Consider the following 16,455-nt stretch of genomic DNA (forward strand, 5'->3'; position numbering starts at 1 on the left):
GGACACGGGGTGTATATTCAACCCCCTGCAGATTTATCAGGTTTACACATTCGGAATTAACTTGGCATTGTGACATTTGGACTGTAGATCAGCCTGGAAGTGTGAAATGCACTGCAGCAAAAAAGAATGTTATTTCTTTGTTTAATTTTTTTTTAAATTGTGAAAAGTTTATTCAGAGGATCATTTATTATTCAACCCCTCAAACCACCAGAATTCTGTTTTGTTCCCCTAAAGTATTAAGAAGTATTTCAGGCACAAAGAACAATGAGCTTCACATGTTTGGATTAATTATCTCTTTTTCCAGCCTTTTCTGACTATTTAAGACACTCCCCAAACTTGTGAACAGCACTCATACATGGTCAACATGGGAAAGACAAAGGAGCATTCCAAGGCCATCAGAGACAAGATCGTGGAGGGTCACAAGGCTGGCAAGGGGTACAAAACCCTTTCCAAGGAGTTGGGCCTACCTGTCTCCACTGTTGGGAGCATCATCCGGAAGTGGAAGGCTTATGGAACTACTGTTAGCCTTCCACGGCCTGGACAGCCTTTGAAAGTTTCCTCCCGTGCCGAGGCCAGGCTTGTCCGAAGAGTCAAAGCTAACCCAAGGACAACAAGGAAAGAGCTCCGGGAAGATCTCATGGCAGTGGGGACATTGGTTTCAGTCAATACCATAAGTAACGTACTCCACCGCAATGGTCTCCGTTCCAGACGAGCCCGTAAGGTACCTTTACTTTCAAAGCGTCATGTCAAGGCTCGTCTACAGTTTGCTCATGATCACTTGGAGGACTCTGAGACTGACTGGTTCAAGGTTCTCTGGTCTGATGAGACCAAGATCGAGATCTTTGGTGCCAACCACACACGTGACGTTTGGAGACTGGATGGCACTGCATACGACCCCAAGAATACCATCCCTACAGTCAAGCATGGTGGTGGCAGCATCATGCTGTGGGGCTGTTTCTCAGCCAAGGGGCCTGGCCATCTGGTCCGCATCCATGGGAAGATGGATAGCACGGCCTACCTGGAGATTTTGGTCAAGAACCTCCGCTCCTCCATCAAGGATCTTAAGATGGGTCGTCATTTCATCTTCCAACAAGACAACGACCCAAAGCACACAGCCAAGAAAACCAAGGCCTGGTTCAAGAGGCAAAAAATCAAGGTGTTGGAGTGGCCTAGTCAGTCTCCTGACCTTAACCCAATTGAAAACTTGTGGAAGGAGCTCAAGATTAAAGTCTACATGAGACACCCAAAGAACCTAGATAACTTGGAAAAGATCTGCATGGAGGAGTGGGCCAAGATTACTCCAGAGACCTGTGCCGGCCTGATCAGGTCTTATAAAAGACGATTATTAGCTGTAATTGCAAACAAGGGTTATTCCACAAAATATTAAACCTAGGGGTTGAATAATAATTGACTCACACTTGTATGTTTAAAATTTATTAAAATTTAACTGAGCAGCATAACTTTTTGGTTTGTAAGATTTATGCATCTGTTAATAAATCCTGCTCTTGTGTGAAGTTTGAAGGCTCTAACTTATTTGCATCTTATCAAACCTGCTAAATCTGCAGGGGGTTGAATACTACTTGTAGGCACTGTATATATATATGGGGTACACAGGAGGACACGGGGTGTATATATATATATGGGGTACACAGGAGGACACGGGGTGTATATATATATATGGGGTACACAGGAGGACACGGGGTGTATATATATGGGGTATACAGGAGGACACGGGGTGTATATATATATATATGGGGTACACAGGAGGACACGGGGTGTATATATATATATATATGGGGTACACAGGAGGACACGGGGTGTATATATATATATGGGGTATACAGGAGGACACGGGGTGTATATATATATATATGGGGTATACAGGAGGACACGGGGTGTATATATATATATATGGGGTACACAGGAGGACACGGGGTGTATATATATATATGGGGTACACAGGAGGACACGGGGTGTATATATATATATATGGGGTACACAGGAGGACACGGGGTGTATATATATATGGGGTATACAGGAGGACACGGGGTATATATATATATATGGGGTATACAGGAGGACACGGGGTGTATATATATATATGGGGTATACAGGAGGACACGGGGTGTATATATATATATGGGGTATACAGGAGGACACGGGGTGTATATATATATATGGGGTATACAGGAGGACACGGGGTGTATATATATATATGGGGTACACAGGAGGACACGGGGTGTATATATATATATATGGGGTACACAGGAGGACACGGGGTATATATATATATATATATATATATGGGGTACACAGGAGGACACGGGGTGTATATATATATATATGGGGTATACAGGAGGACACGGGGTGTATATATATATATATGGGGTATACAGGAGGACACGGGGTGTATACATATATATGGGGTACACAGGAGGACACGGGGTGTATATAAATATATGGGGTACACAGGAGGACACGGGGTGTATATATATATGGGGTACACAGGAGGACACGGGGTGTATATATATATGGGGTATACAGGAGGACACGGGGTGTATATATATATGGGGTATACAGGAGGACACGGGGTGTATATATATGGGGTACACAGGAGGACACGGGGTGTATATATATGGGGTACACAGGAGGACACGGGGTGTATATATATGGGGTACACAGGAGGACACGGGGTGTATATATATATATGGGGTACACAGGAGGACACGGGGTGTATATATATATATATGGGGTACACAGGAGGACACGGGGTGTATATATATATATGGTATACAGGAGGACACGGGGTATATATATATATGGGGTATACAGGAGGACACGGGGTGTATATATATATATGGGGTATACAGGACACGGGGTATATATATATATATATGGGGTATACAGGAGGACACGGGGTGTATATATATATATATATATGGGGTACACAGGAGGACACGGGGTGTATATATATATATATATATGGGGTACACAGGAGGACACGGGGTGTATATATATATGGGGTATACAGGAGGACACGGGGTGTATATATATATGGGGTATACAGGAGGACACGGGGTATATATATGGGGTACACAGGAGGACACGGGGTGTATATATATGGGGTACACAGGAGGACACGGGGTGTATATATATATATATGGGGTACACAGGAGGACACGGGGTGTATATATATATATATGGGGTATACAGGAGGACACGGGGTGTATATATATATGGGGTATACAGGAGGACACGGGGTGTATATATATATATATATATGGGGTATACAGGAGGACACGGGGTATATATATGGGGTACACAGGAGGACACGGGGTGTATATATATATATATATGGGGTATACAGGAGGACACGGGGTGTATATATATATATATGGGGTATACAGGAGGACACGGGGTGTGTATATATATATATATGGGGTATACAGGAGGACACGGGGTATATATATGGGGTACACAGGAGGACACGGGGTGTATATATATATATATATATGGGGTACACAGGAGGACACGTGGTGTATATATATATATGGGGTACACAGGAGGACACGTGGTACATATATATATGGGGTACACAGGAGGACACGGGGTGTAGATTCAAGATTCAAGATTCAAGATTCAAAGAAGCTTTATTGGCAGGACTAAATACACATTAGTTTTGCCAAAGCAGGTGTACAGAAGGGAATAGGGATAGGGACTGTAGGGATGTTGGGAAGGGGCTGTAGGAAAGGTGGATGGGGCAGATCCAGGTTGGGGCTATAGAAGTCCATGGCATAGGGAAGGTGGATGGCGGCATGGGGGCAGATCCAGGATGAGGCTATAGAAGTCCATGGCATAGGGAAGGTGGATGGGGGATTGGGGCATATCCAGGGTGGGTGCCATAGAAGTCCATGGCATATCAGAGTTCTCTTTCTCGCAGTCTATGGCATTCGCTCACATACCGCGCTGCTATCTCCACTGCTCTCTCTTCTTCCCCCAGCAGGATATATGCTTTCTCTTCCTCCTTCATGGTGGTGAAATCCGGGAAGAGATGTGAGAGTCTCCTGAAGTGAGTGTCCCTCACTGCTGAGTACTTGGAGCAGTGTAGCAGGAAGTGTATATAGAAGGGTGTATATATATATATGGGGTACACAGGAGGACACGGGGTGTATATATATATGGGGTACACAGGAGGACACGGGGTGTATATATATATATATATATGGGGTATACAGGAGGACACGGGGTGTATATATATATATATATATATGGGGTATACAGGAGGACACGGGGTGTATATATATGGGGTATACAGGAGGACACGAGGTGTATATATATATATATATATATATATATATATATGGGGTACACAGGAGGACACGGGGTGTATATATATATATGGGGTATACAGGAGGACACGGGGTGTATATATATATATGGGGTATACAGGAGGACACGGGGTATATATATGGGGTACACAGGAGGACACGGGGTGTATATATATATATATATATATATATGGGGTACACAGGAGGACACGGGATGTATATATATATATATATATGGGGTACACAGGAGGACACGTGGTGTATATATATATGGGGTACACAGGAGGACACGGGGTGTATATATATATATGGGGTACACAGGAGGACACGGGGTGTATATATATATATATATGGGGTACACAGGAGGACACGGGGTGTATATATATATATATATATATATATATATATGGGGTATACAGGAGGACACAGGGTGTATATATATATATGGGGTACACAGGAGGACACAGGGTGTATATATATATATATATGGGGTATACAGGAGGACACAGGGTATATATATATATATATATATATATATATGGGGTATACAGGAGGACACGGGGTGTATATATATATATATATATATATATATATATGGGGTACACAGGAGGACACGGGGTGTATATATATATATATATATATGGGGTATACAGGAGGACACAGGGTGTATATATATATATGGGGTATACAGGAGGACACTGGGTGTATATATATATATGGGGTATACAGGAGGACACGGGGTGTATATATATATATGGGGTACACAGGAGGACACGTGGTGTATATATATATGGGGTATACAGGAGGACACGGGGTGTATATATATATATGGGGTATACAGGAGGACACAGGGTGTATATATATATATATATATATATATGGGGTATACAGGAGGACACAGGGTGTATATATATATATATATATATATATGGGGTATACAGGAGGACACAGGGTGTATATATATATGGGGTATACAGGAGGACACGGGGTGTGTATATATATGGGGTACACAGGAGGACACGGGGTGTATATATATATATGGGGTACACAGGAGGACACGGGGTGTATATATATATGGGGTATACAGGAGGACACGGGGTGTATATATATATATATGGGGTATACAGGAGGACACAGGGTGTATATATATATATGGGGTACACAGGAGGACACGGGGTGTATATATATATATATGGGGTATACAGGAGGACACAGGGTGTATATATATATATATGGGGTATACAGGAGGACACAGGGTGTATATATATATATATGGGGTACACAGGAGGACACGGGGTGTATATATATATATATGGGGTATACAGGAGGACACGGGGTGTATATATATATATATGGGGTATACAGGAGGACACAGGGTGTATATATATATATGGGGTATACAGGAGGACACGGGGTGTATATATATATATATATGGGGTACACAGGAGGACACGGGGTGTGTATATATATGGGGTATACAGGAGGACACGGGGTGTATATATATGGGGTATACAGGAGGACACGGGGTGTATATATATGGGGTATACAGGAGGACACGGGGTGTATATATATGGGGTATACAGGAGGACACAGGGTGTGTATATATATATATATATATATATATATGGGGTACACAGGAGGACACAGGGTGTATATATATATATATGGGGTACACAGGAGGACACGGGGTGTATATATATATATATGGGGTATACAGGAGGACACAGGGTGTATATATATATATATATATATGGGGTATACAGGAGGACACAGGGTGTATATATATATATATGGGGTATACAGGAGGACACAGGGTGTATATATATATGGGGTATACAGGAGGACACAGGGTGTATATATATATATATATATATATATATATATGGGGTACACAGGAGGACACGGGGTGTGTATATATATGGGGTATACAGGAGGACACGGGGTGTATATATATGGGGTATACAGGAGGACACGGGGTATATATATGGGGTATACAGGAGGACACAGGGTGTATATATATATATATATATATATGGGGTACACAGGAGGACACGGGGTGTATATATATATATATATGGGGTACACAGGAGGACACGGGGTGTATATATATATATATATGGGGTACACAGGAGGACACGGGGTGTATATATATATATATATGGGGTACACAGGAGGACACGGGGTGTATATATATATATATGGGGTACACAGGAGGACACGGGGTGTATATATATATATATGGGGTATACAGGAGGACACGGGGTGTATATATATATATGGGGTATACAGGAGGACACGGGGTGTATATATATATATATATATATGGGGTACACAGGAGGACACGGGGTGTATATATATATATATATGGGGTACACAGGAGGACACGGGGTGTATATATATATGGGGTACACAGGAGGACACAGGGTGTATATATATATATATATATGGGGTATACAGGAGGATACGGGGTGTGTATATATATATATGGGGTATACAGGAGGACACAGGGTGTATATATATATATATATATATATGGGGTATACAGGAGGATACGGGGTGTGTATATATATATATGGGGTATACAGGAGGACACAGGGTGTATATATATATATATATGGGGTACACAGGAGGACACGGGGTGTATATATATATATATATATGGGGTATACAGGAGGACACGGGGTGTATATATATATATATGGGGTACACAGGAGGACACGGGGTGTATATATATATATATGGGGTACACAGGAGGACACGGGGTGTATATATATATATATATATGGGGTACACAGGAGGACACGGGGTGTATATATGGGGTATACAGGAGGACACGGGGTGTATATATGGGGTATACAGGAGGACACGGGGTGTATATATATATATATATATATGGGGTACACAGGAGGACACGGGGTATATATATATATATATATATATGGGGTGTACAGGAGGACACGGGGTGTATATATATATATATGGGGTATACAGGAGGACACGGGGTGTATATATATATATATGGGGTATACAGGAGGACACGGGGTGTATATATATATATATATATATATGGGGTACACAGGAGGACACGGGGTGTATATATATATATGGGGTACACAGGAGGACACGGGGTGTATATATATATATATGGGGTATACAGGAGGACACGGGGTGTATATATATATATATATATATATGGGGTATACAGGAGGACACGGGGTGTATATATATATATATATATGGGGTACACAGGAGGACACGGGGTGTATATATATATATATATATATATATGGGGTATACAGGAGGACACGGGGTGTATATATATATATATATATATGGGGTACACAGGAGGACACGGGGTGTATATATATATATGGGGTACACAGGAGGACACGGGGTGTATATATATATATGGGGTATACAGGAGGACACGGGGTGTATATATATATATATATATATGGGGTATACAGGAGGACACGGGGTGTATATATATATATGGGGTATACAGGAGGACACGGGGTGTATATATATATATATGGGGTATACAGGAGGACACGGGGTGTATATATATATATATATATATGGGGTACACAGGAGGACACGGGGTGTATATATATATATATATATATATATGGGGTACACAGGAGGACACGGGGTGTATATATATATATATATGGGGTACACAGGAGGACACGGGGTATATATATATATATATGGGGTACACAGGAGGACACGGGGTGTATATATATATATATATGGGGTACACAGGAGGACACGGGGTGTATATATATATATATGGGGTATACAGGAGGACACGGGGTGTATATATATATATATATATATGGGGTACACAGGAGGACACGGGGTATATATATATATATATATATGGGGTACACAGGAGGACACGGGGTGTATATATATATATATATATGGGGTACACAGGAGGACACGGGGTATATATATATATATATATGGGGTACACAGGAGGACACGGGGTGTATATATATATATGGGGTATACAGGAGGACACGGGGTGTATATATATATATATATGGGGTACACAGGAGGACACGGGGTGTATATATATATATATGGGGTATACAGGAGGACACGGGGTGTATATATATATATATATGGGGTACACAGGAGGACACGGGGTGTATATATATATATATGGGGTATACAGGAGGACACGGGGTGTATATATATATATATATGGGGTACACAGGAGGACACGGGGTGTATATATATATATATATGGGGTACACAGGAGGACACGGGGTATATATATATATATATGGGGTACACAGGAGGACACGGGGTGTATATATATATATATATATATGGGGTACACAGGAGGACACGGGGTGTATATATATATATATGGGGTATACAGGAGGACACGGGGTGTATATATATATATATATATATGGGGTACACAGGAGGACACGGGGTGTATATATATATATATATATATATGGGGTACACAGGAGGACACGGGGTGTATATATATATATATATGGGGTACACAGGAGGACACGGGGTGTATATGTATGGGGTACAGGGGGTGTACATATTTTTCGCGCACACCACACCCACAGACGCGCTCACATTTCACCGGTTGGGGGTTGGCCTGTTTCCTCCGCGGCATGGCTCCTCCTCCTCCCCCGGTACTTCCGGCGCCGCTCTCGGTATTTCCGGTTCAGAGCATCCCTCAGCTCGGCTCCCTCATGTGTTTCCGGTCGGAGGAATAGCGTTGACGTCACATCCGGCTGGTACGCGCACACTTCCGCTGGCATCGGGAGGAATGCCGGGAGATGTAGTCACCTTTGTCTTCCCACTACTGCAGATGTGTCATCACCATGGCAACAACTTCCCTAGCACCAGCCTGGTAATCCGTCATATGCTGTGCTGTGACGTCACTATCACCTCAGAGTTCTACTCTCTGCACCTGTGACGTCATCATCACAGATTATACTCTTATTCTTGTCTGCGTCCCCCCATGAGGAGAAAAGTATGTGCCCCTCCAAGAAATGTCATGGGCGGACTTATCATCCATGGCAACGGTGGCGGCTAACACCGGGGGCGGTGGGGCCGGATGTCACACACCGGGGGCGGTGGGGCCGGATGTCACACACCGGGGGCGATGCGGTTGGATGTCACACACCGGGGGGCGATGCGGTTGGACGTCACACACCGGGGGCGATGCGGTTGGACGTCACACACCGGGGGGCGATGCGGTTGGATGTCACACACCGGGGGGCGATGCGGTTGGGTGTCACACACCGGGGGGCGATGCGGTTGGATGTTACACACCGGGGGCGATGCGGTTGGACGTCACACACCGGGGGCGATGCGGTTGGACGTCACACACCGGGGGGCGATGCGGTTGGATGTCACACACCGGGGGGCGATGCGGTTGGATGTCACACACCGGGGGCGGTGGGGCCGGATGTCACACACCGGGGGCGATGCGGTTGGATGTCACACACCGGGGGGCGATGCGGTTGGATGTCACACACCGGGGGGCGATGCGGTTGGACGTCACACACCGGGGGCGATGCGGTTGGACGTCACACACCGGGGGCGATGCGGTTGGACGTCACACACCGGGGGCGATGCGGTTGGATGTCACACACCGGGGGGCGATGCGGTTGGATGTCACACACCGGGGGGCGATGCGGTTGGATGTCACACACCGGGGGCGATGCGGTTGGATGTTACACACCGGGGGCGATGCGGTTGGATGTCACACACCGGGGGGCGATGCGGTTGGATGTCACACACCGGGGGGCGATGCGGTTGGATGTCACACACCGGGGGCGATGCGGTTGGACGTCACACACCGGGGGCGATGCGGTTGGATGTCACACACCGGGGGCGATGCGGTTGGATGTTACACACCGGGGGCGATGCGGTTGGATGTTACACACCGGGGGCGATGCGGTTGGATGTTACACACCGGGGGCGATGCGGTTGGATGTCACACACCGGGGGCGGTGGGGCCGGATGTCACACACCGGGGGTGGTGGGGCCGGATGTCACACACCGGGGGCGATGCGGTTGGATGTCACACACCGGGGGCGGTGGGGCCGGATGTCACACACCGGGGGTGGTGGGGCCGGATGTCACACACCGGGGGCGGTGGGGCCGGATGTCACACACCGGGGGTGGTGGGGCCGGATGTCACACACCGGGGGTGGTGGGGCCGGATGTTACACACCGGGGGCGGTGGGGCCGGATGTCACACACCGGGGCGATACGGTTGGATGTTACACACCGGGGGCGATGCGGTTGGATGTTACACACCGGGGGCGATGCGGTTGGATGTCACACACCGGGGGCGATGCGGTTGGATGTTACACACCGGGGGCGATACGGTTGGATGTTACACACCGGGGGCGATGCGGTTGGATGTCACACACCGGGGGCGGTGGGGCCGGATGTCACACACCGGGGGCGATACGGTTGGATGTTACACACCGGGGGCGATGCGGTTGGATGTTACACACCGGGGGGCGATGCGGTTGGATGTCACACACCGGGGGCGATGCGGTTGGATGTTACACACCGGGGGCGATACGGTTGGATGTTACACACCGGGGGCGATGCGGTTGGATGTCACACACCGGGGGCGGTGGGGCCGGATGTCACACACCGGGGGCGATACGGTTGGATGTCACACACCGGGGGCGATGCGGTTGGATGTCACACACCGGGGGCGATGCGGTTGGACGTCACACACCGGGGGCGATGCGGTTGGACGTCACACACCGGGGGCGATGCGGTTGGATGTCACACACCGGGGGCGATGCGGTTGGACGTTACACACCGGGGACGATGCGGTTGGACGTTACACACCGGGGACGATGCGGTTGGACGTCACACACCGGGGGCGATGCGGTTGGACGTCACACACCGGGGGCGATGCGGTTGGACGTCACACACCGGGGGCGATGCGGTTGGATGTCACACACCGGGGACGATGCGGTTGGATGTTACACACCGGGGACGATGCGGTTGGATGTCACACACCGGGGACGATGCGGTTGGATGTCACACACCGGGGACGATGCGGTTGGATGTCACACACCGGGGACGATGCGGTTGGATGTCACACACCGGGGGCGATGCGGTTGGATGTTACACACCGGGGGCGATGCGGTTGGATGTTACACACCGGGGGCGATGCGGTTGGATGTTACACACCGGGGACGATGCGGTTGGATGTCACACACCGGGGACGATGCGGTTGGACGTCACACACCGGGGGCGATGCGGTTGGACGTCACACACCGGGGGCGATGCGGTTGGACGTTACACACCGGGGGCGATGCGGTTGGACGTCACACACCGGGGGCGATGCGGTTGGATGTTACACACCGGGGACGATGCGGTTGGATGTCACACACCGGGGACGATGCGGTTGGACGTCACACACCGGGGACGATGCGGTTGGACGTCACACACCGGGGACGATGCGGTTGGATGTCACACATCGGGGGCGATGCGGTTGGATGTCACACACCGGGGGCGATGCGGTTGGACATCAGACATCGGGGGCGATGCGGTCGGATGTTACACACCGGGGGCGATGCGGTTGGACGTCACACACCGGGGGCGGTGGGGCCGGATGTCACACACCGGGGCGAAGCGGTTGGATGTCACACACCGGGGCGATGCGGTTGGATGTTACACAACGGGGGCGATGCGGTTGAACGTCACACACCGGGGGCGGTGGGGTCAGGTGTCACACACCGGGGGCGATGCGGTTGGATGTCACACACCGGGGGCGATGCGGTTGGATGTTACACACCGGGGGAGGTGGGGTCGGGTGTCACACCGGGGGCAATGCGGTTGGATGTCACACACGGGGGCGGTGGGGTCGGGTGTCACACCGGGGGCGATGCGGTTGGATGTCACACACCGGGGGCGATGCGGTTGGATGTTACACACCGGGGGCGGCGGGGCTGGATGTCACACACTCCTGTTCACCATTATTGTCACCCTTCAGTTTTTTCAGACTGTACCATATCTTCAGGAATAAATGGAGATGGATCCTAGTTCTGTCCTCAGGACTTTGTAATTATTGATCCAAAGTGATAGAACAGTAAAACATTGTATTTCTAACATGTGAGTTGAAAAGGAAGAAACAGAATAAACTTCACGTGCAGTAAAGGCTCCTAATTAATACTTGGTTGCTCACCCTTCAGCATTGATGACACCTCCAGACGTTTGTTGTAGCCGTCTATAAGCTTCTTGCTCTCCTTCCCTGGTATTTTCTCCCACTCTTCCTTTGCAGTTTGTTCGAGTTCTTGAATGTTTGCAAGGTTCTTTTTCCCAATGGCAGATTTCAGTTCACACCAAAGATTTTCAATAGGATTGAAGTCAGGATTCAGTGATGGCCATTTTAAAACAGGCCATTTTTTCCTTTTCAATCATTCCTGTGCACTTTTGGACGTGTGCTTTGGGTCACTGTCTTGCTGGAGGACCCATGATCTTCAATTCAAACCAAGTCTGCTTACACTATGTAGGATATCTTGTTCTAAAATCTCTTGATAATTCTCTGATTTCATTATTCCAGTACCAGACGCAGCAAAGCAACCCCACAGCATTCTGGATCCTCCACCATGCTTAACTGTTGGTAGGGTGTACTTTTCCTTATAAATACAGTACAGACCAAAAGTTTGGACACACCTCATTCAAAGAGTTTTCTTTATTTTCATGACTATGAAATTTGTAGATTCACTCTGAAGGCATCAAAACTATGAATTATCACATGTGGAATTATATAACAAAAAAGTGTGAAACAACTGAAAATATGTCTTGTATTCTAGGTTCTTCACAGTAGCCACCTTTTGCTTTGATATCTGCTTTGCACACTCTTGGCATTCTCTTGATGAGCTTCAAGAGGTAGTCACCGGAAATGGTTTTCACTTCACAGGTGTGCCCTGTCAGGTTTAATAAGTGGGATTTCTTGCCTTATAAATGAGGTTGGGACCATCAGTTGTGTTGTGCAGAAGTCTGGTGGATACTCAGGTGATAGTCCTACTGAATAGACTGTTAGAATTTGCATTATGGCAAGAAAAAAGCAGCTGAGTAAAGAAAAACGAGTGGCCATCATTACTTTAAGAAATGAAGGTTAGTCAGTCCGAAAAATTGGTAAAACTTTGAAAGTGTCCCCAAGTGCAGTGGCAAAAACCATCAAGCGCTACAAAGAAACTGGCTGTCACGTCTGCGGCGGTGGCCGCCGCCGTTCCAGCAGCGGCGGGGCCCGCCGCTGCCGGTACTCACCCGTCCTCACCTCGCTGCGCTGTGCCCGCCTCCTCCTCGCTCCCGTCCTGTCATGTCTGCCATTTCTGTTTTGTCTCAAGAACTCCTGGAGCGATGTGCATGCGCATTTCATGTCTGCTATTCTGCTTGTTCCCTAGAGCAGTGTGCACACTCACCTCATGTCTGCTGAGCTGCAAGATGCCTGCGTTTATGCTTTGTATTCTGTGATCTTCTCGTCATGTCTGAAACCTTGATCATGTGACATTTCCTAGGATCCTGCACTGTCTGGTTCTGCAATCATCTCGTCATGTCTGAAACTTTAATCATGTGATGTTTCCTAAGATCCTGCACTGTCTGGTTCTGCAATCATCTCGTCATGTCTGAAACTCTGATCATGTGACTGCGCTCTGTGATCCTGGGCATCTGAACTAGGAAGCCCTCCCCTGGTCCTGACCCGGAAGAGGAGGTGCTGTGCCCTATATCAGACCACCCCTTCCTTTGCTCAGGGCCTGAGTATTGTGTCGTATCCCTGCATGGCTGCTTGGTCTGTGGAGCGCTCCCTCTATTCTGTGCCCTTGCACCTAGCTCTGTAGTGCGTCTCTGCACACGCTCCGTGCTCGTATTCCGTCTCTTGTCTCGTGCCTTGTCTAGTGTTTGTCCTTCATGCCATGTTTTGTCTTTGTCCTGCTTTGCCTTGTAGTCCTTGTTTGCTCTGACTCTGTTCTGTGTTTCTTTCCATGTTTCCTGTCTCGCTTTTCTTTGTGGCTTCAGGTACCCTGCCTCTGTACCCTGTCCCTGATGTGTCTCCTTACACGTGCAGGCCTCCGTTCTGTCCCTGGTCCTGGCGTGTCTCCCTACACGTGCAGGCCTCCGTCTCTGTACCCTGTCTAGTCCCAAGGTCCTTCCTTGGCCCGGCTCTGGGCTTCGGCCTACGTTCCGCTGCTAGACTCTGTCCTTGTCCCTGGCGTGTCTCTACACGTGCAGGTCTGTCCCTGTCCCTGGCGTACCCCTAGGTACGTGCAGGCCTCGCCTCGTACCTGTCCCTGGCATGTCCTTTGCATGCGCAGGGTTCTGTCCTCTACTCTATACCTTGGCTGATGTTTCGTGCGCTCTTGCACTGTTTGTACTAGGCTTTGCCGTGCGGTATCGCACGCGTCTCTGTCCTGTACCTTTGCCTAGCCTTGCCTTGTGGCTCCGTGCCTCTGTACACATGCCTGGTCGCCTGTGCCTGTCTGGTGTGCCTCAGCCGTGCCGCCTCTAGCCGTGCTCACCTGTGTGCCTCAGCCGTGCCCCGTCCAGTGCTTTAGTGGTCTGGCAGCGTGGCCCCGCAGCGGTGCCGCCTCTAGTCGTGCCCGCCTGCAAATGCCATCGTCGGTACCACCTGCCGGTGCCCCCAGCCGTGGTCTCCGTGCTCTCTTGCACTCACGCTGGTTCTCGCACTGTGCCTTTTCGTGCTACTCTTGCACAACTCTTTTGCTTACTTTGCTCTGCTCTGAACCCTGTCCTGCCTGCCGGATTCTGTAACCTGCCGACCGCTGCCAGAGGTCCAGACCTAGATGACTGCGGCCTGATGTCCGGAGCTGATGTCCGCAGCCTGATTCCTGGATCCTGTCGGTCGATGCCTGCACCCAGATTCCGATGCCACCGTACCCAGTCTCTCCCTGGCGTGTCCTCTGCACGCGCAGGCCACCGTCCTTGTACCCGTCCCTGGCATGCCCCTTGGCATGCGCAGGTCTGTCCTGTGAACCCGAACCTGGCTTGTCCGTTGACACGCATCATGTCGTTAACCCTGTCTTGTTTCCTTGCATGGAACCCTGGCTGACATTCGGATGTCCGGATCCTGATGATTGCCTACAGAGCTTCAGAACCTGATGTCCCAGTTGATCTTCGCTTGCTGTCCGGAGTCTGATGTCATCGTGCCTCCGCCTACCATCTGCTCGTACCATGCTTGGACATCGGCGTGCCCTTGCACGCACCCTGTTATACGAACTCTGTGTGTTCACGTATTGCACCTGTTGTACCTGAAGTGTTCCTTAATGAAGTTTCCTTGAACTAATGTCTCGTCTCGCCTTGTCTTGTTTCCCTGAGCCGGCCGTCTGGTCCAGCTGCCGTGGTGGCTCACCCCGTTGGTCTTGCCCCTGACACTCCCTGTATAGGGGGTGGTTCTCACTAGGTCAGCTCGCCCTAGGTGGGTGGGTGCCACGGTCCAGAGGGTCCAGTCTTTCAAAGAAGAACGACTCAGCGTAAGCTAACACTCGTCAGATGTCCTTCCAGCGCCTGGGGGCCACGTGCGCTCGCTCTAGGGCGCAGGCGCGCGCTCTGCAGGTTCCTTAACCCTGCAGCGCTCGCCCAGAGCTCTGGCTGCCAATCAGACCGCTGCATGTGCTATATCAGGCATCTCCAAGATGGTGGAGATGCCTGATTATCGCGTGCTTTACCTTGCAGTATTTTGGCCAAGTTGTAAGGGCTCTCCCTACAACTCTCTCTCTCTCAATCCCTGTACTCAGTGCTCAGTCCTGTACTCCGTTCTCAGTCCTGTACTCCGTCCTGTACTTCCTACTCCGTCCTGTACTCCGTTCTCAGTCCTGTACCCTTCACTCAGTCCTATACTCCGCCCCGTGTGCCTGACCCGTCTTGTATCTCTGGTTCATCTTGTGCTCCGGTTCCACCAGCCCCTCTCTGGTCCTTTGAGCCGCCCCTCTTGGTTCTAGCAGTCGTGGTATCTGTCTTCCGAGGGTCTGCCCCTAACGGTCCCTGTATAGGGGTCGGCACCACCTGGCGCGCTCACCCCCGGGAGCTCCAGTGCCGCGATCCAGAGGGTCCACTCTCGGACGTTACCTTCCTGGTCGTCACACTG

General features: G+C 49.0%; 1 protein-coding gene across 2 annotated transcripts in view; it reads right to left on the reverse strand.

The window, feature by feature from the left end:
* ZNF513 (zinc finger protein 513) overlaps window positions 1–9,211 on the reverse strand; it is a 46,110-nt gene extending 36,899 nt beyond the window's left edge. The window contains exon 1 of one of the 2 annotated variants that reach the window (XM_073557768.1): window positions 8,937–9,211. In XM_073557768.1, coding sequence (XP_073413869.1) covers window positions 8,937–8,976 — 40 coding nt within the window. In that variant the 5' untranslated portion in view covers window positions 8,977–9,211. The remainder of the gene's footprint in view (window positions 1–8,936) is intronic. The other variant, XM_073557767.1, reaches the window with a different exon arrangement.
* Window positions 9,212–16,455: the final 7,244 nt, after the last annotated feature.

The sequence above is a fragment of the Dendrobates tinctorius genome, unplaced genomic scaffold (assembly GCF_039654945.1).
Source record: "Dendrobates tinctorius isolate UK_male_01 unplaced genomic scaffold, ASM3965494v1 ptg000251l, whole genome shotgun sequence".
NCBI lineage: Eukaryota > Metazoa > Chordata > Amphibia > Anura > Dendrobatidae > Dendrobates > Dendrobates tinctorius.